The 24,078-nt window shown below is 41.6% G+C and overlaps 1 protein-coding gene across 12 annotated transcripts in view; it reads left to right on the forward strand.

Moving 5' to 3' along the window:
• PTPN13 (protein tyrosine phosphatase non-receptor type 13) overlaps positions 1 to 24,078 on the forward strand; it is a 186,926-nt gene that overhangs the window by 114,340 nt on the left and 48,508 nt on the right. For 11 of the 12 annotated variants that reach the window (XR_012158461.1, XM_073340606.1, XM_073340600.1 and 8 more), the window contains exons 9-17: positions 519 to 618; positions 9,559 to 9,781; positions 12,500 to 12,574; positions 12,683 to 12,857; positions 14,083 to 14,236; positions 14,382 to 14,520; positions 15,069 to 15,221; positions 17,919 to 18,101; positions 20,094 to 20,256. Coding sequence is in view for 11 of the 12 variants with exons in the window: in XM_073340606.1 (XP_073196707.1) it covers positions 519 to 618; positions 9,559 to 9,781; positions 12,500 to 12,574; positions 12,683 to 12,857; positions 14,083 to 14,236; positions 14,382 to 14,520; positions 15,069 to 15,221; positions 17,919 to 18,101; positions 20,094 to 20,256 (1,365 nt within the window). In the remaining variant the exon portion in view is untranslated. The remainder of the gene's footprint in view (positions 1 to 518; positions 619 to 9,558; positions 9,782 to 12,499; positions 12,575 to 12,682; positions 12,858 to 14,082; positions 14,237 to 14,381; positions 14,521 to 15,068; positions 15,222 to 17,918; positions 18,102 to 20,093; positions 20,257 to 24,078) is intronic. The other variant, XM_073340599.1, reaches the window with a different exon arrangement.

Below are 24,078 nucleotides of genomic sequence, written 5' to 3' on the forward strand. Positions count from 1 at the left end.
GAGAATCCAGTATTTCATAAACCATGGAGAGGGAGAAGAATCGAGGCAAAAATAAAAAGTGGAAGTTCCACAAGATAGTGATGTTTAACTCCCTTGTTCTGAGTCAGATAATCTTAACCAGCTGCTGTGAAACTATTCCGGGCACATAACTTTCTATAGATCGGTTTTGCCTCTTCGTATTCAGATGTCTGAAGCCTCAGCTGACAATGAAACATTTGAAGTTACAGAAGTATATTAACAATTTGGTATTTTAAACCCCTTGCAAACGTGTTTCTTCAAAGGATTATGCAGCTCTCATCAGAGGGAAAACAACAGGATCTCTTTGAAAACTGAAATTGACTTCCCAACGCCAATTTCTCTAATACTGTATAATGCCATTGTGCAGTGCATATGAAACTGATCCTTTCTAAGTAATCTCATGTGTCTGATAAATCCTTGAATTTTAGGTAGGATTACCTTTACATGGTTTCTAGCCCATTCAGGTATTAATTTATCTGTGTTTCCTTTTTATGTGCAAGTGACAAGAAATGAGGGTTTAAAGAGAGATGACTCTGGTACTGCTTTACCAGGAGCTGATGATATCTCTCCATCCAGTCAAGTTCATCCTCTAAGGTCAAGGTAAACTGCGTGAAATCATGATATTTTACAGTCCTTGCTCTCTCTCTCACAGTTATTATTCTTTAGTTGCAGTCAAATCATTTATTTCACTGTCTGTCCTAAACTTCCATTTAGTGTTGCAAGTAGTAGTAAATCATGTGCCTTATTCCACTCTAGAGGTGGCAGCATTTCAGCAGTGGGTATTGCTTCCAGTAGAAGTCTCATGACACATCCTGGTAGTCATGTAATCATGGCAAGTAAGAATCTGATTAATGGAAGTTGGGTTGGGCCCTAAATTATTGTCTTAATTATCAGAGGCTCAGGTAATATCTTCTGCTAGGAGGTATAGTATTCATTTTTTACTTCAAACATGCTTTTTTAAAAAGAGGATTATTGAAAATATCGACACACTGAATGACTGAATCAAAATTGTCCATTTTTGGATCATGCCCTTATTATAATATGACTGCTAAATGAGTCAAAGGGCCATACAGGATATTTACTGCAGACAGCACACAGATGACTATAAGCTATTGTTCATTGTCTGTACAAGTAACACTAAGCATAATTTTAAACTGACGGGTAGGGCAATTTTATCCATGGTGTACAGTCACCAGAATGTATCATACTGTAGAGTGGACACTGTTTCTTCCTAAGACAAGGTGGATAAGGTAATATCTTTTATTGGACCAACTTATGTTGGTGAGAGAGACAAGCTTTCGAGCTTACACAGAGCTCTTCTTCAGGTCTGGGAAAGGCACTCAGAATGTCACAGCTAAACACAAGCTGGAACTGATTGTTTAGCATAATTAGTTAACACATATTTCAAAGGACCATTCAAGGCGAAGAGGCCTCTTAACACCCCTTCAGTCATAGGGGGGAAAGGAGTTTTTTTGGGGGGCTGTTTTTAGGTAATAGATTGTTGTAATAAGACATAAATCCAGTGTCCACTGAGTCCATGGTTTTTAGTGTCTAGCAAAGTTAAGACTTTAAGCTCTCAGGCCCATCTTGTGAAAGTGTGGTGCAGGTTTCCTTTGAGGAGGAGGACTCATAGGTCAGCTACAGGCTATGCCTACGCTGCGCACCTCACAACAGCGCAGCTGTGCCACTGCGGCCACACCGTAGTAAGGTACGCAGTGTAGTCGCTCTTTGTCACTGGGAGAGAGCTCTCCCGGCGACAAAATAAAACCACCCCCAACAAGGGGCAGCAGCTTCGTCTCTGTGAGAGCGTCTCCCACCGACAAAGCTCTGTCCACACCAGCGCTTTTTATCGTTACAACTTTTGTCGTTCAGGGAGGTGTTTTTCCCACACCCCTGAGCGATGAAAATTTTAACAATGAAAGTGAAGTGTAGACATGACCATAGAGTGATCGCTCTGTGAGAAGTGTTCACCCACAGATGATAGGGTGTTTTTGTCTTTTGTTGTTTTCCTGTGTGAGTTCATTCGAGAGCATAGTGACTATCTGGTTTCACCCACATAGTTGTTGGGGCATTTCGTGAACTGGATGAGGTACCCCACATGTTATGACAGACATCTTGAAAGGTGTGTTGTGGGGGGTGTTGATCATTGTAGCAGTGGAGATATGTCTGCAGGTTTTGCATCTGTTGTTCTGGCAGAGTCTGGTGCCGCTTTTGAGTTAATGTGTCCTGGTCAGAAGGGCGCTTGCTTCTAACAATGAGCTTGGAAAAGTCGAGGGGTTGTTTGAAGGCCAGAAGAGGGGGCTCAGGAAAGATTTCTTTCAGGATGGGGTCCCCATCAGGTATGGGTTGTAGTTGTTTGATGATACTCCCTATGGGTTCCACTGTGGGATAGTAAGTGACAACTAGGGGTGTGAGCTCAGAGAGGGTTTTACAGAAGCTGGTCCAGTAAAAGATATTACCTCCCCTACCTTGTCTCTGTAATATCCTAGGAACGACACAGCTACAACAATACTATCTACAACTATTTTTTCTGTCAGTTTTCTCATTAAAATGGCATGTTACTGGTGTAAGTGAAAAAGCAGGTCCTACTTCATGTATCTTCCAGTGAGAACACGTTGCAACATTTGCTATATACTTAAGGTTATATAAGAGTTTCTGTTACAAAGTGCTATTTTTTTTCATTTGCTTAAAGCTTTCACAAACTTTCACCTTTCAGGCTTAAATTTTTCATGTCTCATCTCTGCCAGATGACAAATCACTCTGGAAAGTACAACCAAAAGTGGTTCAGATATTTTTGTATAGTAAGAGAGTGGGAAAAGACTGTTTTAACAACTCTTGGCCTCAGCTGGGGTATATTGGTGGCAGGATCCCTGCCTCATTCTGAAAGATGTTTGTGAACGCATACGTATTAAGGTACAGCTTGCAAAGCAGTCCTACCTCATCTCATGCAGAAAGGAAAAGTACACCTGGAAATGGAAGCCATTTCAGTGAATGTAGAAGGGCTCCTTGAAAGCGCCAGAGAATCCTTCATGTCTAGGATGGTGTGCAGTGACTGAACAGTGAGACTTTGTGCATTGTGCACCATACACTCAGTGCCCTGAATGAGTTAGTGGTCCTATGGACAAATGGGTGATCATGTAATTAAAAATTGTGTCTTAACACATATGCCCAAAGGAGCAGAATTAAAGTTGCATGAACAATTTTAATTTTGACATTTCCAAACTTTTCAGTGCTTCATTTGACAACTATAACATTTTTACACGTGTATTTTGTGTGAAATTATATTATTCTGTACAAAACTTTGTTTATTTGTGTGTGTATTAGTTGTGTAGGAGACATTCTCAGGGAATTGAGTAAATACATATTGTGTTGCATGACTAAATACTTGCACACACATACAAGACATGCATGTGTATATAATGTATAGATGTGTACACAAACAGTAGGTGTGTAGAATGTATTAGGGGTCTGGTTCTTCTTGATGTAGGAGATTTTTGGCAAGTTCATGAGTTTTTAAGGCAAGTTTTATAGTAATCTGCTACAGATTCCTGTTTCGTGGAGTCCCATTGGAAAATAGTGTTGTATGTTTCTATTGTGCCTTTTCTTATTCTAACTCCAAATCAAAAGAGACTTTCCTACCAGAGTAAATGGGGGAAAGGAGACTATTTTCTACACAAAGAGTAATCTTATAACTTTCTACATTTCCTTTCCCATCATTTTCCCTATTTGACTACTTTTGTTGCTGCTGCTAAATCCTGTGAGAATTACCATGGAAATGATGGTAAAATCACAGATGGGGCATTATGACTGAACTGCAGGATAAAGCAGCAGTAGTAGGTAGGCAGTGAGAGAGGGTGAGATCTTTTGGTTTTGTTTACAAGGCATTTTGGATATGGTAAGGGATATGTGAAAGTGACTCAGACTGTTGAAGTGCTGCCGATTTTAACACTGAAAGTCTTTCTTCAAGCCAGTGAGAACATGCTTTCTCTTAGTTCACCTTATTGTCTTGCTTTCCTTTGTATATATTTTTTAAGTTTAGTAAATTTAATGGTAGTAATTTGTATGATGTGAAATCTAGAGGGAAAAATATTGTTTTGAAAATGCAAATCATTTGTTTTGCTTAGAGTTGAGCTCTGCAAAGTTCAAAGCTGTTCTGATCTTACTCCAAGGTTCAGTGATATTTGGATCCCGAGTTTGTTTAGGCCCGTCTCTCCACTTTTGTTTAAAGTGCCATTTTGCTCTGTAAAATTACTCAAAAATGGCAATGTGTGGTCTACCATGTTTATTGTTTTTATTGATTTCCATAATAAGCTTGCTCTCTTCCCAAGATCAGACATGGCTTTTCTAACTGCCAGCCCAGCAAATGCATATGAGATCTGAAAGTCAAACTAGATTCTTAAAGTATAAAGATTTTGAAACCACACTTTGCTCTCAATTATAACTTAGAAGCCCCACTGAAAACAGTGGAGTTGCGCAGATATAACCCAGCGCAGAATTTGATCCTGCAGTAGAAGCTTTGTTAACATTACTATTGATTGTACGAGGCAGAATAGAAGGAAGTTCACTCTTCAATAGATGTATGGACTTTGCAGTGTTTACAGGTGTAAAAATAGCTATAATTTCTTACTGACATGGAAGCGAGCCCTTACAGTACAGCTCAGAGAGCAGATGTGTGAAGTAAGAGGGTGCCATTTTTACAAAAACACTTCTCAGAGTTCAGATGCATTTTCTCGTATTATGGAAATTTACAGCTACGGAAGTACATTTCAGTGCCTCAGAAAAAACAAAACAAACCCCCCCACACACCTCTAAGGAGAGCAGACTGCCAGGTTTTAATTTTTTCAAGTTACTGTTCCCTACTTGGGGTTGTAAATCAACCCTGCCCTGTTCATCCATCCACAAAAAATGCCCAGTTGGCTGGAATCTTGCATGTATTCATTAGTTCTGTCCTGTGAGTTCAGGGTACTATGAAGTGTATATGAGTTACTGTGGCGTAGTGTCAAGCTTCAGAGGGGTAGCCATGTTAGTCTGGATCTGTAAAAGGGCAAAGAGTCCTCTGGCACCTTATAGACTAACAGACGTATTGGAGCATGAGCTTTCGTGGGTGAATACCCCCTTCGTCGGATCTGACAAAGGGGGTATTCACCCATGAAAGCTCATGCTCCAATACGTCTGTTAGTCTATAAGGTGCCAGAGGACTCTGCCGCTATGGCATAGTGGTCCCTTTAGCATTTGATGGCACATTTCTTTGTTTTGATTGACACTATTCAGAAATCATCTCTATACAAACACAAATCTCTGTATCTTGTTCATAAAATTCACTGCCCACGTAGCATGCCCGTGGGGCAGCCTGCTTAATTATCCTTGCAACAACCATTATAAAAGAGCAGGTTTGTAATAGATGCAAAACTTGGGACAATAGAAATATATAGATTGTGTCAGAGGATTGGTAAAGTTGTTCAGAATCTTCAGCCTATCAGAAGTGTGCTTCAAGGGCCGGTCTAGTAATGAGCTAGCAGAAACGATAGGCATTTCAATTGCTTAAGAATATTTTTAATCCTTTTTGTGTTCTGTAATGGGTATTGCTAGTGTCCTCTGTCTAAGCCTCTTGGAATGCTGTCAGTACCATAGCAATGTATATTCTTCCTTTGTGTCTATTTTCCTCTTTTCTTCTTCCTTTTCTTTCCCCCTCTTTATTTCTTCTTCCTTTCTTTTTCCAGGGGCAGCAGCCAATACGGATCTACTCCTTCTCCCACTGCTGTCTTTCCTTTCCAAGTAGCTGATAGGTTTCCATTTCCAGCTCTTATCCCTCTCAGTACGTCCTATCTCAATCAGTTCTTCTCTTGATCCTTCTGCTGCACTTTTCATTAGATAAGACCTAATTCATCCCTTCCTCCAGCTTCCTTCTCTGATCCAATACCTGGTAATTTCTTGGTAAGTACATTGGGTAATGAATTAACTCATTTCCCACTGTTATAGGAGTTAATCTGCCACTTGACTTGTCATCCACCAGCACTCTTAATAAGTAACTCATTGAGATCTGACTTCAGCTCACAGACCAAGAAACTCAGGGTTGTGGCTGAAAATCCAGGCTGACATTGTGGCCCTAGGCCATGCGGTTGCACAATGTTGTAGTGCAGCAGGGGATTTTTGGTACAGTAATAATATTTGGCCCTTGCAAAGAGCTGTACATCTCAAAGTCTTTATAAAAGTTGGTCAGCAGCAGGAATACTCTCCATTTAATGGAAGGGAAAATGGGCTCCCGTTCTGGTGACCTATCTGATGAATCATGCTGGCTCTCTATGTAAATCATTGCATAGAGTCCTCAATTTGTAGCTCATTTACCTTAACAATGAAATCAGCTGCATCTGTGCAGATGTTGCATTTGCCCAATATGCCTCCAAGCTCTAAATGTAAAAAGCAAACAAACCCTTAATAAAAATGTGGTGGATCTGCTTAAGTGTATTATGCATTGGCTGTACCTCAAAAATAAATGAATATATAGGTATATTTTTTTCCAAATAATAGAGTTAGTCACCATAGTGTAGATATATTATTAAAAAGTCATTTTTGAATTTGCAGGGCAAACAATTCCTGATATAGCCTGTTGAAACTTCTCATATTTTTGTATCCCACTTGTTAACTCTCAGAGATACTCATGTTCCAAATGTGGCTTATCTCAGCCAATGCGCAACCTTTAACCTTGATCCTACCCAGGCTTATATACATACTTAACTTTTGTTCACTGTGAATAATTCCACAGCAGGAATGGGGAACTACTTTAACAGTTTCACAGCAGGAGACTACTCTGTATGTAAAGATAAGCATGTGTGTAAATCTTTGTGGGACTGAGGCCTTATCTCATTACTTGATCTTGCATGAACATTTGCTTGGGTCTGCTGTAGGATGGAGCAAAGTGTGGAGATGCGAGAGGGGAAACAATATAATAGAAGCTGCAGATTAGGTGATTAAATAAATAGCTTTTTCTGTAAATACTCTATTTTCCACCCAAGCCTCCATTTAAAGAAACATACTAGTATCTTAAGCAATTTGTTGGCATGCTTGCAACTCAAAAATGACTGAATTTGCTTTTGATTGTTTAAATCCCTCCTGTTGTGAGAATTTTCTATGCCAGTTAATGTCCAGAGTGAAGCAGATTTAACAGAATATCCTGATTTTATGTAGACATAGTTGCCCTAGTCTTAGCATTTTATTCATTAGAATCACTGTTATGGAAAAGTGTGTGTGTGTGTGTGTATATATACTCTGTGTGTGTGTGTGTGTATATATATATTCACATCTCTGAAACCACACACACAAATTAACGTCAATAACTGCACCACCCACTTAGCTGGTTTTATCTCTTCTAAATATGTCTGCTTTTTAGATCTAACAATTTCTTAAGTCTAAATATATACAACAATATTCTTTTCTTGCCTTAGAAGGCTGTAAATCAGATTTTAATCTGAAAGACTGTATTTTTATGACGTTTGATTACTCTTGATAGTAATAAATAATAATGGAAAACCTTAACTACAGTTTCACAAAGGTGTAATAATCTGAATTCATAATTCGTTGTGGTATGTAACTATTAAGATGATTTATTTCTATGATATCCATCACCCTAGTATTTCGTCACAATTGACATGCATGTAGAAGGACCAATAATTTCTTTTAGAAGTATACAAAGCTCTCTAACCTCTTCCATCCCTTCAAATTTAAAGATGATTCTCAAAGATTAAAAAAAAAATTGTGAGCATGCTTTTTATTTCCTTTATGAGGTGTAAAGATGGCCTGAAGAGGAGACAGTGAGCGAGTGTGGGTATTTTTGGGGTGTGGTTTTTTGGGTTTTTCCCCCACCTTTTTCATATGTGTTTAACATCAGGAACGTCAGGTCTTGGCTTCCCTGTTTTGGCTAGGGACTGCTTGCGGGACTGGAAAATGAGTAAAATTATGACATCCAAGAGATTGGTTGGTGCCCCAGCAAGAGCATTATGAGGCAGTGTGCCTAAGGGAGCTCTCTTGGGGTATGTCTACAGCGCAGATGTAAGGTGTAATTGTAGTGCAGGTAGTTAAACCAGTGTTCGCTTTAATTTAGCTAGCATGAGTGAGATAGCAGAGAAGATGCAACAGCATGGGCTAGCAACCCAAGTATATACACAGGGTCTCCGGCTTGTACTGGGACAGCCAATGAGTGCTGAAGCCTCTGCTATTGTATCTTCACTACTATTGTTACCTGTGCTAGCTAGATTTGCCTACCTGCGCTGCAGTTACACCTTAATTTTCAATGTAGACATGCCTTTGGAGGGAAATGCTCAAGTGTACCGGGCCCCATTCATGGGCACCCAGACAGGGCCCAGTTCCAGCAGACTTCTTATCTGCTACAGGACTTCCCCTTCGCAGCAGAGGGAGCAGGTGGGGTGCTTTTCACGAATGGAAAAGTCCTGGCTGTGGGTCCCAAGGATATATACCACAAACGTTTGATTCCTTCTGAATAAGCAGCCTGCAAAAGAGAAGAAATCAAGTATATTTGTGCCCTTTTTTGATGTATAAAGAAGTCTTGAAAATAACTTTTGCACAAAAAAGGATATTTTTCCTTCGTGCAATGACTTTGTTTGTTCTTGTTTTGGTTTTGTGTTTCGGGTAGTTTGGGGTTTGTTTTTGTTTTTTGACTTAAAAAAAGTAGTTCTTTCCTCTTTTTCCTGGCAGGCTCCTTGGATGGCTAGAGTACTTGATTCAGAGCTTTCTCTGCCCTCAAACGATAGGCGGGAGGCATTGAGTCGTTCACAAATACCACTTCGGAGAAATGTCTTCTCCGCCCCCGCCCCCCCCCGACTCTTCGTTATATAGACATTACCAAAAGCCAGTAAAGGGGCAAGATTGACTTTTTGGATTTTAAAAGACAAGATCTCTCTTTCCAGCAGATTGATAAAGTTAAAATGCAACATTTTACAGGAATCTGAATGCCGAATGTTTTAAACTGTATCTGATTCAGGCAAAGATGTTTTGTCTTACAGTCCCATCTAAATAATTAATAGAGACTTGCTACAGGAATATAGTTGAAAGCGTTATGTAAGCCTGTTAAATGTCATCTAGTTTATGCATTCTGGTTACTTTCAAATGCAGATTTTAAAATATACTTATCCACTCCCTTGCTGGAAAAGAGAAGTCTGATCTTTATCAGAACACTCTTAGTTTTTTTTTTCCAGCTATAGAGTTGTTGTTTTTTTGGTGGCATTGTTTTTGGTAGAGAGACTGCAATTGCACATTTATTCCCATACAATAAATGACAAACAGTGATGGAAACTTGGAGTATTCCTGGTATTTTCCATATTAATTTATTGCTGCAGGCTGTTTTAGTCCAGGAATATTCTGCCTTAACTCCTCAGTTACTGAATAAATAAATATCCCAAAAAATTATTACACTAGAATTCCTGCTTTGTCTGGTCTAGGTTCTTACTCTGTACCCATCACCATGGTGTCTTAGTGCTTAACTGTATTTTAATCATAACTGTATCTTTTTCCTCCCCTCCAACTAAGTAGGCAGTATGAAGCAGCACCTGAAGGCAACCTGATAAGCCAAGAAATAATGTTAAAGCGTCAAGAAGAGGAAATGATACAACTGCAGGCTAGAATGGCTCTTAGGCAGTCTCGACTAAGCCTCTACCCAGGAGACCTGGGTAGGACGTCGATGCTGGACATCACTAGAGACCCTCTTAGAGAGATAGCGTTGGAAACAGCCATGACCCAAAGAAAACTGAGGGTAACATTTTAACACATTTGCACTTTTAATATTCGTTTTGGTGGAGCATTGCCTCAACTTATTTTAAAGACTGAAATTCAAGTCTATGGTGTTTAGAGTTCCAACGGGTTTCAGAGTAGCAGCCGTGTTAGTCTGTCTTCGCAAAAAGAAAAGGAGGACTTGTGGCACCTTAGAGACTAACCAATTTATTTGAGCATGAGCTTTCGTGAGCTACAGCTCACTTCATCGGATGCATACTGTGGAAACTGCAGAAGACATTATATACACAGAGACCATGAAACAATACCTCCTGCCACCCCACTGTCCTGCTGGTAATAGCTTATCTAAAGTGATCATCAAGTTGGTCAGAGTAACAGCCGTGTTAGTCTGTATTTGCAAAAAGAAAAGGATCACTTTAGATAAGCTATTACCAGCAGGACAGTGGGGTGGGAGGAGGTATTGTTTCATGGTCTCTGTGTATATAATGTCTTCTGCAGCTTCCACAGGATGCATCCGATGAAGTGAGCTGTAGCTCACGAAAGCTCATGCTCAAATAAACTAGAGTTCCAACGTCACTTCTGTTTGTCCAGAATCAAAGCTGCCATTCACAAAATAAATATAAAGATGGCTGGTTTTTCTGATTGGAAAGAAAGCCCTCATGTAAGCTGGAACTTCTAATGCCTTGTGGATTCTGTACCCACACATCCTAAAACAGCATCAAGAGAGACCTGTTTTGCTTAATGGGATGCTAAGTTAGAAGACAAATCTTCACTGCTTAAGTGTCCCAGCTGTTAACCACTTCCCTGCCAAGTAGCAGTACAAGCCATTTATTAGGGGTTGTTCATTTCGACTGCCCTGATGTGCTCGGCGGTTTTCAATCTTTTTTGTGGGCTTTCCATACGCTATGTGTGGAACAGCACAGAGATCATTAAGCAAACAACTTAGGGCAACGGTTTCTGGCTTTGACACCAGTAGGCGTCTCAGCCATGCCAATCGTAATTACGGTTCCTTCCCCCGGTGCCCTGTCCCACTTCCCCCCCCCTCCCCCCATTATAATTCATTATTTATAACCGTGAGAAATGCTTCTTTCCATTCAAACTCTCTGGATGCTGGAACTAAATGGGTGCCACTTCCTGTCAGGTTCTGGAATCCATTTTCTCTGCTGGTTCTCCAGTCACCCGTTAATTGAATCTCATCTTCACCCCATACATGCTTCTCTCGCTCACCCTAGTCATTCTGTAGATTCTCATTTTCCCCAACAGGCCCAGGAAATCTTTTCCCCTGTCCCTCACCAGGCCAGGGAGGATGATCTGAAAGCAACAGCAACTTCTCCCCTTGTCACCGGGTTTGGTTCTCTCTATCCCCAGCATTTTGTAGGAGGAGCCTACCAAGGAGAAGAGGGGCCTGGGAGATTCTGCTGGCATCTTGGCACACAGCCATAGGACAGCCCACCACTGAGTCCCTGTACCAGTTTCTCTTTCTACTCCTGAGCTCAGGCCCTTCCCCTCCCATCTTGAAATGTAGGCAGGGTCCGAGGGTTGGAAGAGAGAAGGAGACTCAGACATGCAAATAGAGTGTCTGACGCTAGGAGGAGTCGGTCCGAGGCCCTCTGCTACGGCGTGCCCTGAACTGTATCAGCTTAAAAAAATAAAACTGCTCTCAGGCCGTCCCAGCTCCTGTTCATGACCCAGGGTCATGTCCCCTCCATGTCTCTCTTTTTGACCCACAGCACTTTGCCAAGTCGTTCATCTAGGATCTAAACTGCATAAATTCTTTGCTTTTCTAAATGAGCTACCATGTAGGCATTTGTATTAAATACTTCTAGAGAATATTATATGTTAGCAGGTAAAACCTCAGGCCTCCAGGTATTTCATCCCCTCTCCTCTCCCACTCCCCCACCCCCCCCAAAAAAGACAAATCCTTGTGTGACTTCCTAAAGAGAACAGGAAAGTTGGCATGTTCTAGAAGTAGTGAAGTTAACCAGTGTCCTCCTTTAGTACCTACTTGGACTGAGAACTTTGTGCAGCTTTGAATTCAGGTAAAGTTATTTAGTTAACTTAGCTATAAGCCGGATTCTGTTGTGTTTTTGAAACTCCTGCAATGATGGCACTTACATTCCAGTCCTACACAAGGCTGGTCTGCACAAGGCAGATCTTTAAGTGCATGCAGAGCCTCATTCGCTTCAGTGAGGATTCTCTGGCACAGGGGTCAACCAGAACAGCATTGCAGGATCGGAGCCTTAGGTTGCATCAGGGTTTTTTGTTAGCTCATGAGTCTGCGAGTGTAGCTTGTTCATTTTTTTTAGTCTAACTGAAGAATGGTTTAATAGAACTAAGCCTATGAATGGTGCACGTCATTGGTGGAATGGAACTGTTGAAGTTTTTAACCGTGTCAGTGAATGTCAGATTCCCAAACATCTGGGACATCAGGCATGGCCATCTGAAGATGATATGACAGCAGGTTCGTTCTTGTGCATAGGAGTAAATTAGCTATGTGTAATATTGAAATATATAAATAATGTTGTGCAGGAAATATTTTTGTCATACCTTCAACGTAACTTCGGCCACACTGGCACAGTTGAATCTTCCAGCTAACCAAGCTGCTGGAAACAATTTGCATACATGTCTGGGTTTAAGTCAGTGTTCATTTCAACTTTCCAGTTCACCTTTTAAGAATTCATTACTTCTCAGTCTGTGGCTGTAGAAACAAAGAGTTAATTCAGACTTCTGTGATTTGCAGAATTTCTTTGGCCCCGAGTTTGTGAAAATGACCATTGAGCCTTTCATCTCCTTGGATCTACCAAAGTCAATCTTGGTAAGAAATAGTCTATTCAGCAATAAGTTGTAGTAGGAATATATTAAGCTATTAATACATCTTTATGACACATGTGACTGGTCTGATACTTTGTTTCACAAAATGCAGACTAAGAAAGGGAAGAACGAGGATACCAGGCGGAAAGTAAACATAATGCTTTTAAGTGGGCAGAGGCTGGAGCTGACCTGTGATACCAAAACTATTTGCAAAGATGTTTTTGATATGGTGGTAGCCCATGTTGGTTTAGTGGAGCATCACTTGTTTGGCTTGGCTAGCCTAAAAGGTAAGAATGATGTTTTAATTGGGGAGGTGTAAAGTTACTAGACTTAGCTAAGTATGCTGTGTTGGAGACAGGCAAAGGAAGATTTAAGATTTGCAGATGGGAGACCAGAGCAATCATTTATGATCAATCCATTGATTTCAAGTCAGGCTCTGCCACCCTTACCTTGCTCCATGAACAGATCCATTTGCTTAAATTTGTATGGTATTACTCCACCTAAATAACGGTAAGAAAATCAGGGTGGCCCTTTATCTTTGTTACTTTGCATTTTCTTCTTTTCTCCAAGTTGTCTTTCACTTTGTGTGTTTCTAGTCAACAGGGACCTCTTGGAGATGGCTTGGGGTCTGATCAAAATGCTCTGTTACAAAATGCTTCTACTAACATTACTCTTTCTGAGCACAATCTTACTATGCAAGTATTCCCAATGAGATCAGTAGGGCTACTTGTGCAGAGAGGTATTAGTCACTGAGCCCTTAGTGATTCAGCATAAGAGCTGGTCAGAAATTTTCCAGCAGAAGATCTTTCCACGGGAAAATGCCGATCCAGAAAATTGGTTTTGCCAAAATTGACAGAAATCTGTAAGGTTTCCAAGGAACTTCTAGACTTCTGTTTCCACACCTTGTGGACTGGCAGGTTCCAAATAGCTTGGTGAGCCTGGAAAACATGTAGAGAAAGTGGAAGTGAAATATCGTTTAGACTTTTTCGAACTGAAATTTTGGAATTCCCGTTCTGTGGAATGCTCATTCAGAATGATTATTTTAACTTTTGGAATTTCCCACAGACCAGGAATTCAGGGTTCCAACCAGTCCTATCCAGTGTGTTAAGGCTTTTACTTACCATAGTCTCTTCATACATTTAAGTTCTAGGGAGCAAAATGAAATTTTCTAGCACCTACCAGGGGTGTTGGGTTTGGTAATGTCATTTTCTGACCACAAGGAAATGGATTAAGACCTCCATACTCATTTCATGTAGGCCACCAAATAGCCATCACAAATAGAAATACTTTGTCTCTACATCCTGGGTTAAGTTTTAAATGGTGAAAGACTTTTTCTCCTTACTACCCACTGAGCCATTCATTTAGCTCATTTTATTGTGCATTATAATTCTCTGCTAGTTGATAGAATATTAACCATCAAGAATAAACTGCAAAATTGTAAAGTTGATCTTAATTCTGCAGCCAGAGAAAGTGTCTGTTTATGAAAATGCTTTCCTCTCACCCATGTTACAGACAATGAATTTTTCTTTGTTGATCCTGACTTAAAACTAACTAAAGTTGCTCCGGAAGGATGGAAAGAGGAACCTAAGAAAAAGAGCAAAGCCACAATCAACTTTACCTTGTTCTTTCGCGTTAAGTTTTTCATGGATGATGTCAGTCTTATACAGTGAGTAGCCGAACATTATTTTCTCATCATCCTCTTAATTGGGTCCTTCCCCATTTTTAATTTCCTCCCACCTCCTCAGGTTATAGGTGCACACTGTTAGAAGCATTGCTGAAAGGAACAATATTGTGTGTTGTTTTTCCCCCAGGCACACTCTGACATATCACCAGTATTATCTACAGCTACGGAAAGATCTTCTGGAGGAAAGGATGCACTGTGATGATGAGACAGCTTTACTGCTGGCATCTCTGGCCCTCCAGGCTGAGTATGGAGATTACCAGGCTGAGGTAGGATGTACGTTCATCTATAGACAACTGCTATTTGTGCTATTCAATTACTGCAGTTGCTCTGTGGTATAGTTTAGGGCTGAATATGTTCCAGTTCTTTGGGAGTTCAATTGATCTGCTGTTTGTAGTTATTATGCTGTTTGAAGACTAGTGGAGAGAGGACACAGATGTGCTTTCATGTAGAGATGCGCCTCAGCCATAGAATTTCAGGTCTGAATGTTGAACCTCTGCCATAGAATTCAGATCTGGATCTGGATGTCAAGTCCATTGTCCCTTTCAATATTTGTGAGTGTTTGGATCCAGCAATGTAGTTTGGCCATTTCATGGATGTTGGCTCATACCCAGTGTCTTTGTGATAGTAGAATAGAGAGAAGGGCCAAAAATGAAATTTAGCTCAGCTCTGGGTTCAGAGTCTGAGCTCCTTTCCCCAACTCAGAAAGTTCAAATCCAGGGTTTTAGCTGAAGCCCATCTTTACACACAGACACAAACACAAAAGATGGTTGTTTTTGTAATAACATATGAAGAATAAAAATGCTTCACTTTATAGGTGCATGGCATGTCCTATTTTAGACTAGAACATTACCTACCAGCTAGAGTGATGGAGAAACTAGACCTATCCTACGTCAAAGAGGAGCTGCCCAAGTTGCATAGCACTTATGTGGGTGCTTCTGAAAAAGAAACAGAGATAGAATTTTTGAAGGTAAGTCATAACAGCTCTTGAGTTACCTTGTGTTCATGTGAGATTCACTGTACAAGGAACATGGGATAGATAAAAAGCCTGGAATTGAAATGGAGAACAAAGGAAAATAGTTAGTCTTCTAAAATAGCATTGGCAAGAGGCAAAAGTTAAGAGGATTCACTTAAAAGATACAATTATTAAAAGTGAGGAAAGGAAATTGTACATGATGGAGAAAAGCCTTTAATATTCTTCCTTCAGCTGTTTCACTGGGTGCATTACTAAAATGTCATCAGATATTAAAGAATCTGATCATCGTACGATTATAAAGGAAACTCTTAGTTTATATATATCCCCCTCTCTGAAATCATCTTTGTTCTAATTTGTTGACTAAAGGTATCCCAGATCGTGATACCGCAAATAACCGAAGTCTTATTGTAACTCATACTGTCCATATCTAGGATATCCTCGAGTATGGTGTCTTTCAGGACACCTTCAGTGAAGCAGGGAGCACTGAAAATATTTCACAGGCATTTAACCCCAATTTTTTCCTTTCCTTTCCTTTCCTTTCCTTTCCTTTCCTTTCCTTTCCTTTCCTTTCCTTTCCTTTCCTTTCCTTTCCTTTCCAGATCACCTTTAAGATAGCTAGTATATATTAACATACACATTCATCTGTTTTTCACAGATGATAGATTGAATACAGCCAACTGCCGATTTTATGATAGTTTAGAAAGGAAACAATTTTGGATACTTAACTACACAGTTTGCTGCTACTTCTGCTATATGGGCCCACTGCTGCATCACTGAAGTGGATCAGTGTTTTGCCATTGACTTCAATGGGAACAGTATTAACTCCTAAATGAATGTTCAGTAGTCTTACAATACATCCAGGGCTGGATTAACCTTTTGTGGGTCCAGCGCCAAACATATTTGTGGGCCCCTATGGAGGCAATGGAACATGGCACGGGAAGGTCAGTCCCCAGAGCGAGGGGCCAGCCAGAGGCAATGGGGCAGGGCATGGCATGGCAGGGGTGGCCCTGCTCTGCCCAGTGCGAGGGCACTATTTACAAACCAGCAGTTGCCAGATGCACAGTTACCTGCCTGGCCCTGTGCTGCCAGCGTGCCCCTTCCCCTTGGGGGTGGGCCCATGCCCACCACGCAGCCCTCCCCACTCAACACCCCCCAACTCCCTATGGCCAGAGCCCCCCCAGACCCACTACTCCCAGTGATCCCCCAGACCCACCCACAAATGCACAGCGCCCTGCACAACACCACCCCTACCCACAACCCCACCACAACTACCCAGCATCCCGCCCCTGAACCTCCTCTCCCTAGTGTCCCAACACACAGATCTTCCCCTCCCCTACACAGCCCAGCACCCCACCCCCAGACTTCCCCCAGATCCACTCCCCCAAGCCCTGCCTCCTGGCCGTGCTCACCAACCCTGCTGGGAGTGACTCTGCCTGCCGGGCTGAGCTGGCAGCACAGCCAGGGCCAGTCCCAGGGCCAGGAATCGCTCTGGTCCCTCAGGAGTGGCACGATCAGTCAGGCCAGTTCCTGCCCTGGCCAGGCTCCCTCAAGATGCACTTGCCTGGAGGGTTCAAGCCCCCCACATGGTCTTCCTGCCCCACCCCCACCACCTGACTGAGACTGGCCAGGCTTCTGCACCAGTCCCAGGCAGCTCAGCTCCGGGGGTCTTAGGTGGGGCCCCACAGGTAGGAGGAAGCAGAGATTGCCCAGAGCCGGAGGTGCACTGAGAGGAGCAGGGGGTGGGGGCAGGGGGTGGAGAGGAGCCCTCAGCCAGCTGGCGGGCAGACTGAGAGGAGCAAGTGGTGGGCGGGAGGAGCCAGCAGGGTCTTGGGGCGCAGTGCAAGCGGAGCAGGCTGGGGCCCCTTCTGAGCATGGGCCGGGCTCCATGGAGCCACTGGAGCCATTGTAAACCTGTCACTGAATACATCAGTACACTATTGGACAGAGGAACATAGGCAAGACAAACATTTAGCATTAGAAAGTGTAACTGAAAACTGCAAACAGGAAAAAAAACAGTAACAAAATTTGATCTGCATGCAGGTGAGGAAAATGGGATGTGATGGGAACTCCTAATTCAAGGCTGTCATACTTTGGGAAGTTATCTGTCACCAGGAAGGATTAAAATTGTAGCAAAGGGCTTTCCAGGTTGCATTCAGTCAAGCATATCAGAGAAGATTCATGTCCTTGATCTGCATACAGAGCTTTGGATGTTTGCCCAAATTCTCTCATAATCACAGGATTTGTTTAACCAAAGGCTGGGGGGGCCTTTTTCAAACTTTAAAACCTCCAGTGGCATGTAAAGGTTTGGCTCCACCTCACTTCAAATAATCCAGAGTGGTGTTAGAAACATAAGTAAGAGTAAATGTGACCGTTAAAACTTTGTTAATATTCCACTTGTAAATAGGTTATTAAATCTTTAATAAATTTTTTAAAATAACCAGTTGGTTAATTATTATAGACTGCCTATTACCATAGCTTATAGTTATTTATAACACCTTCTACTGATGTGCTCACAACTATCTACCACACATGCTGCTCATGTCTGTAACATGTTTATAATGTCTATAAATCCTGTATGAATCGAACCTCAATGTAAAGTGTGACCATATGATTTTTTTTAACTTATCAGTGTCCCTGTAGATTTTTCTAACATCCTTAATGTCATAGTCTCACAAATGTGCCTCTATGTAGATGTGCCAGAGGCTGACAGAATATGGTGTTCATTTTCATCGGGTGTTGCCTGAGAAGAAATCCCAAACTGGAATCCTGCTGGGAGTGTGTTCCAAGGGAGTTCTTATTTTTGAAGTTCACAATGGAGTCCGCACACCTGTACTTCGCTTCCCGTGGAGAGAAACAAAGAAAATATCCTTTAGCGTACGTCTGTATATCTGGTTTTTAGCTTTGCATTCATTATTTTTGCATTTTTATGTATTTGTATTGGGCATTTTGCAGTGTGATCTGTGAATGTCTTTTGTGGAGCTGGAGTTCCACCTCCATGGGATTAACTTGTGGGTTCTGCTGTTTAAGGTTCTGAGTTACTAGGCCCATACGTCACAGGAGCTCCAAACTCAGCACAGCTCAGGGGCCTGAAGGGTTTTTGTCACCTTCTTTTCTTGTGAATTTTGAGATTTGCTCCCTACTCTCCATTAGATTTACAATAACATAACATCATTCCAAAAGGAAATTGTACTTTCATTAGGAATTACAGTTATTAAGCACCTCCCTCCCTTCCAATCTCACCCTTTTGCTGTTCCTCACTCTGGGACCCATCTCTGCATGTTTATCCTTCACCTGCAGGTGCCCTCTGCTGCCTCAGATTCCATCACCTATTGTGATCAGCCCCTTCTCTCTACTCCCCCACATCTCATGCAGCTCATCCCCGCCCTCTCACTTGTGTCTCCCCTTCAGTCCTGTTTCAGCTCACTCCACAGCCACTGCTCTCTCCCTTTAGCCTCCAATGCCATCTGAGTTCCTAGCATAGCTCCTCCTAACTCCAATGCCCTGTGGTCCCTCAAACCTCAATTCCTCCCATAACTCCCATCTCACCACCCCACTCCAGCACACCACTGTCCTTGTGTCCCTCTAATCTTCCCAGCACCTCAGCTCTCCCAAAGGCCCCGTAAACACCCTCCCCACAACTTTTCCAAACCCTCCTATGGCCCTTAAATACCACGGTAGGGATCCGTTCCTTTCCATTGTTTTCTGGGAGTAGCTGACTCATCTCTGTTCTCCAGGGTTTGCCAGATAAGGGAGGAGTGCACTTGTAACCCCACACCAACCCAGCTGGCAACAGGATCTTCAGGGTAGGAATGGCAAATTCCCCTTCCCCACTCTGAAGGGAGCTCTAGGCTCACTTAGCCCTTTACATGCAGCACCTTGTTCCCAGGGAGTGTTGTTTCCCTGAACTCAAGGGGAAGTTCTTCCAAATAAAGGCAAGAATCCATCCTGAAGACAGGGAGAAAGCCTGCCCACTTGTTATAGCCATAGGCGGCACTCCTAGAGTATGTGCGAGATGGGGCACAGCCTGCTGAGTGGAGCCAGAGGAAGAATTTCAAGGTAGTGGGCTTGTGTGACAAATATACTATACTCCACACAGTTAAGAAATCCACTTATGCTGCTTTATGATGTTCCCAGGAGCAATTTAGCAAAATGATAATGAGTGCCAATATCTGATGCTTAATCAGGACAATATTAACAAATGCTCAACTCAATAGGGACACTTTCAGATGATCTAATGGGTTAAGTGAGTGTTGATAGGTTTGGAATTTCAAGCGCTAGTCTTTTAACAGACAAAGAAGAGAAGTCTTTAATGCAACCTACTAACTTTTGTGAAAACTACAAACTGCTTTGCCTTCACTTCTGTTTAACCTCAAGTTAGCTAACTCAGGTTAAGAGCACATCTCTCTCTCTTTTTTTTTTTTTTTTTTGGTAGTGAAGATAAGGCCTGTGACACCAGCTAAGATTTTCATAATTATCAAAGGGATTTAGGCACCCAGCTTGCATGAACTTTCAATGGCAGATGGGTTTGTAATTCCCTTAGGGGCTTTTTCAGAATTCTACCCTACAAGTTCAGGTAGAAACTGCTGCTGTTAGTTTGTTGCTGACCCAACAGTAAACAGTGAATTGAATGTACTTTGGGTTGGTTGAGATACTATGTAGTTGTTGTTTTTTGATGCAGGAATGTCACTGTGTAAATCTAACATTATTTTAAATGGATACAATTGTTTGTATGTTAAAAATGCATCCGGTTAATGCAATTTGCTTTAGTAAGCCTTATTTCCTGACACCTGGTTGCACAGAAACATGTTACATTCTCTCAAGGCTGAAAAACAGCAGCATTTTTATGACCTATTTTTCATCTTATAGAAAAAGAAAGTAACTCTGCAGAATGTGTCAGATGGTATAAAGCATGCATTCCAAACTGACACGAGTAAGACTTGCCAATACCTCCTGCACCTCTGCTCTTCCCAGCACAAATTCCAGCTACAGATGAGAGCCAGACAGAGCAACCAAGACATTCAGGACATTGGTAAGGACTGTGGGTTTCTATTTTAAGAATGACAGCGGTGTATATTTATATGGAAAAAAAAAAAGGTGCGAGTACTGTAGTAATTCCATTGAGCCCCATCCACGTACTGCTACGTTTGGAGGGCCTGTATTCTAAGGGAAGTATAGTAGGCCAGCTGTTCTCAAGCTGTGATCTGAAGAGAGCTGGCTGGTCACATGGTGCTGGCTCTCCTTGCTTCCAGCCACTACATTTGTGTAAAAGAAAGCTAAAAATACTTTTCCTAATACTGCTTTTTCATTTGAGCAATTTCGGTAGTTGCTACAACCGGATGTGTGAATGCAGATAGGAGAGGAGGTCCATGTGACTGCAAACAGGAGGGGAAGCAGTTCATAACACCACATCTCTTAAGCAGTGGGATGTCTAATTTACATGCTAATTAAAACTTCTAGACAACCATCAAAAAAAGAACTGTCTCAGTGTGAGTTGGTTTCTTCAGAAAGTAGTTGTCAATTAATCTTAATGTGAGTGGCTAAGATACAAGAAAAAGATTCCTTTGTAGATTAGTAACTTAAATTGGATTGAACAATGCTCTCCTCCTTGAAATAGATAAGCAGTGTTTATTTGGCTTCTACCTGGAATGCAGCCTGGTTGGTCCACTGGCTTTTTATAGAGCCCCCAAAGTGGTATGTTGTTCAGTCTCTTTTGTTCATTCTTACTTTGTTTTACATTTCAGTCAGTCTGCAGAGACATCTCCCCTATACAACCAATTGCTGTACTACAGATTTACACTGGTCTAACTGAGATCAGAGTCTGGCTCCACTGCTGTAGAAATGCTGATAGCTGATGAAAGAGAGAATTGATCATGGCAACTGTGCAGCTTTTCTGTTCTATCAGACGCTGCAGACCATTTAGCATAAAGAAATGGAACAAAATGACTCAAGTCCTTTGAGCCATATTCTAACTCAATGTCAGCTTATTCTAAAAAGCACAGAAGACATTGCATGCAAGGCTTTCTTGCCCAGCCAGACTCAGTGACTTTTATACACACAGCTTGTGTTTTGCTATGGGAATCTGGAGACTAATAGATTTGTTTTGCTTGTGTGCACAGCAGCCTTCTGCGAATTCAGAGGCCTGGGAGTTCATCCATCAATTCTGAGCAAGAAGTAAATTAAGTATCTAAGAGAATTCCATTTGTTCAAAAATGAAACTGATGTAAGGGGGAAATCGTGCTTTCCTCCACAGTTTCACAATGGAACTATTAATATGTTTTGATAGACTCCTTTAAAGTGATTGCCCAGCCTGTATTCGCTACAGAATTAATAGAAAAATGTATACAGTAATATCCAAAAAGGTGTGCAGAGATGTTAAACAACATACAGTTTAAAATGAAACAACCACAACGTAAATAAACAAAATAGTGCAGTATTATTATTATTATTTATTAATAATAATAATCCTTATATAGCAGTGGTGCTCAGAGTCTTCCATCAGGATCTCTGCTCCAATGTGCTGGGCTTGGTACAAACCTAAGCTAAGAGTCCCTGTCCCAAAGACCGTACAATCTAAATAGGGAACAAGATCTAACAGGTGGATGTAGAACTCAGCAGAATGGGGGAGAAAGAAGACATGGGTGCCTGTAATAAGAACACAAGGTGTCTATAATAGAAAGTGTACATCCTTAGATGGAGGGGAGGGTTAGTAGTATAAATTAACAAGAGATGATACTAACTCTAATAGATTATACTAACTCATTAGATAGTGTTCCATGGGCAAGGGCAGCTGGCAGGTTATAAATAAGGATTTGAATGAGGCTATGACCCATTTCTTGGAAGTACAATGTATGGTGTCTAAAAGGAGAGCAGTTGACCCTTACCTTGGTTTTAGCAAAGCATTTGATAAAGAATCTCATGGGAACGTAGTAAGATAAAGGGTGCTGGCATCAGTACTTGACCTAGGTAAATTAATTGCAACCAGCTAATTTGTATGAAGCGTAAGAATAAAAAAGGACACACACGCCCTCCCCCCGTATGATGGGTGCAAGTGGGTTTCCTCAAAACTTAATGCTATTACCAGCAATCGCTGTTTGCTATTAAAACAGATGATTTATTGATAGATTTGAGAAGAGTCACACAAACGAGAGGAGCGTAGCATACTGTGACTGTTGTGCACTTGCTGCAGGAGGATTTCAGCGAGCTAGGGAGGTGAGCAGAAGACTAGAGTGCATGGGATTTTAATGTAAATGTAAGATCATGATTTTGGAGAACACTAATCCCCTTGAACAGCATTCTTGATGAGAAAGTCAGGGGAGACGATAGCTCAAAGGAAAGAGTTCAGTGTGTGATGGCTGCCAAAAATAAAAAGGCAGCTAACAAGGTCTTTTGATGCATAAGAAGGGAGATTATTTATAAATCAAGCCATAATGGTTTCTTTTATGTAACCTTCGTAAGAGTACACTTGGAATATTGAGTACAGTACTGGCCACAAGTTTAAACACTGGAGATTCAGATTCTTGAAAGAGTGCATAGAAGGACTGTGCAGATTAGTTAAGGATTAAGTCGGTTTTAGGAGGAAAGACTTCAAGCTGTTGAGTACATTTGGCCTAGGGGAAAAGAGAGACAGAAGACTTGATTAGAGCGTGTGTAAGCATTTAAGAGTCTTAGCAGGATTTTTGGAAAGTTCTACACGGGGCTGGCAGAATGAGAGGACATGATGTGAAGTTTGTAGCTATTTGAAGAGTTCTTCTCCAAGGAGATTCACCAAAACGCGGAATAAACACTAGGGGAGATCTTGGAGCAGCAGATACCAGACCATTTTAAGAAAAACTTATGTGTACACTGGTTCTCCTTTAAAAACTTGCCAATTGTGCCTTGGTTAAATAAATTTTTCCTTGTATGTCTGCATACTTTGTATAGAGAATGCTAAATTATTATCACAGTTATTTCATGTTCTAAGAATCAGAGGAAACTGTTGCATCTCGGATTCCACTGTTGTGTGGTAACTGTTGCCAAATAGACTTTAAATGGTGACCACGGTACTTTAATAGTAATATTTAATGGGTGTACTGTACCAGCTGAGAAACAGGGTTTTCCCATCAAATCATACTGAGTTGGAATCGTATGAGCTAAGTTTCTCTCTGTTCTTAAGCATCTTATTTCCCATCTGTGAGCATGAACTGTACTAGCATATGTAAATTAAGGATGGGTGTATCTCAGACTTTCTTCTGAATTGAATCCAGAACTTCCGGGTCTATAATGGGCTCTGATCAATTGACTTTATTTAACTCTTCTCTTTCTGCTAGCTTCCAGATCTCAGTATTGCCCCCCTTAACTGAGAGAATCCTGTTACAGGAGTCAATGTTATCTACAGAGCACTGCTGAGCTCCAAGCAACACTTGTGTTCTATTCTATGTCAAAGCACTTTGGGGCTTCTCCAGTTGGGGACATCCCAAAGAGTGAGAAACCTGATTGCAATGGCACACGTCCAGAAGAGAGGCTGCCAAACCTGCTGGACCTGCAACAGGGACTTCAGTGGTAGTGGACCCAGTTATAGGAAGATTGTGGGAGGCAGGGATTAGCTGAATGATTGCTGGCAGGGAGGGGCAAAGTGCCAGAGTCAGTTGCTGGAAAAGAGTCAAGGATTTGCAAGGACAAAGCTCAGGGATGGTGAGAAGCCTGATGGGGAAGGAGATTGGGAGACTTATTAGGAGGTTTTGAAGAGGAGAGATCCCAGAAATGTTGAGTAGAGTTTTGAACAGGCATCTAAATTCATGGATACTTACCTAGGCCTTTGGGGGGATTTTAACCAACACTGTATTAAAACTCTTGTGCACTGATGGCAGTGCAG

This window comes from Lepidochelys kempii, chromosome 4, assembly GCF_965140265.1.
Source record: "Lepidochelys kempii isolate rLepKem1 chromosome 4, rLepKem1.hap2, whole genome shotgun sequence".
Lineage (NCBI taxonomy): Eukaryota > Metazoa > Chordata > Testudines > Cheloniidae > Lepidochelys > Lepidochelys kempii.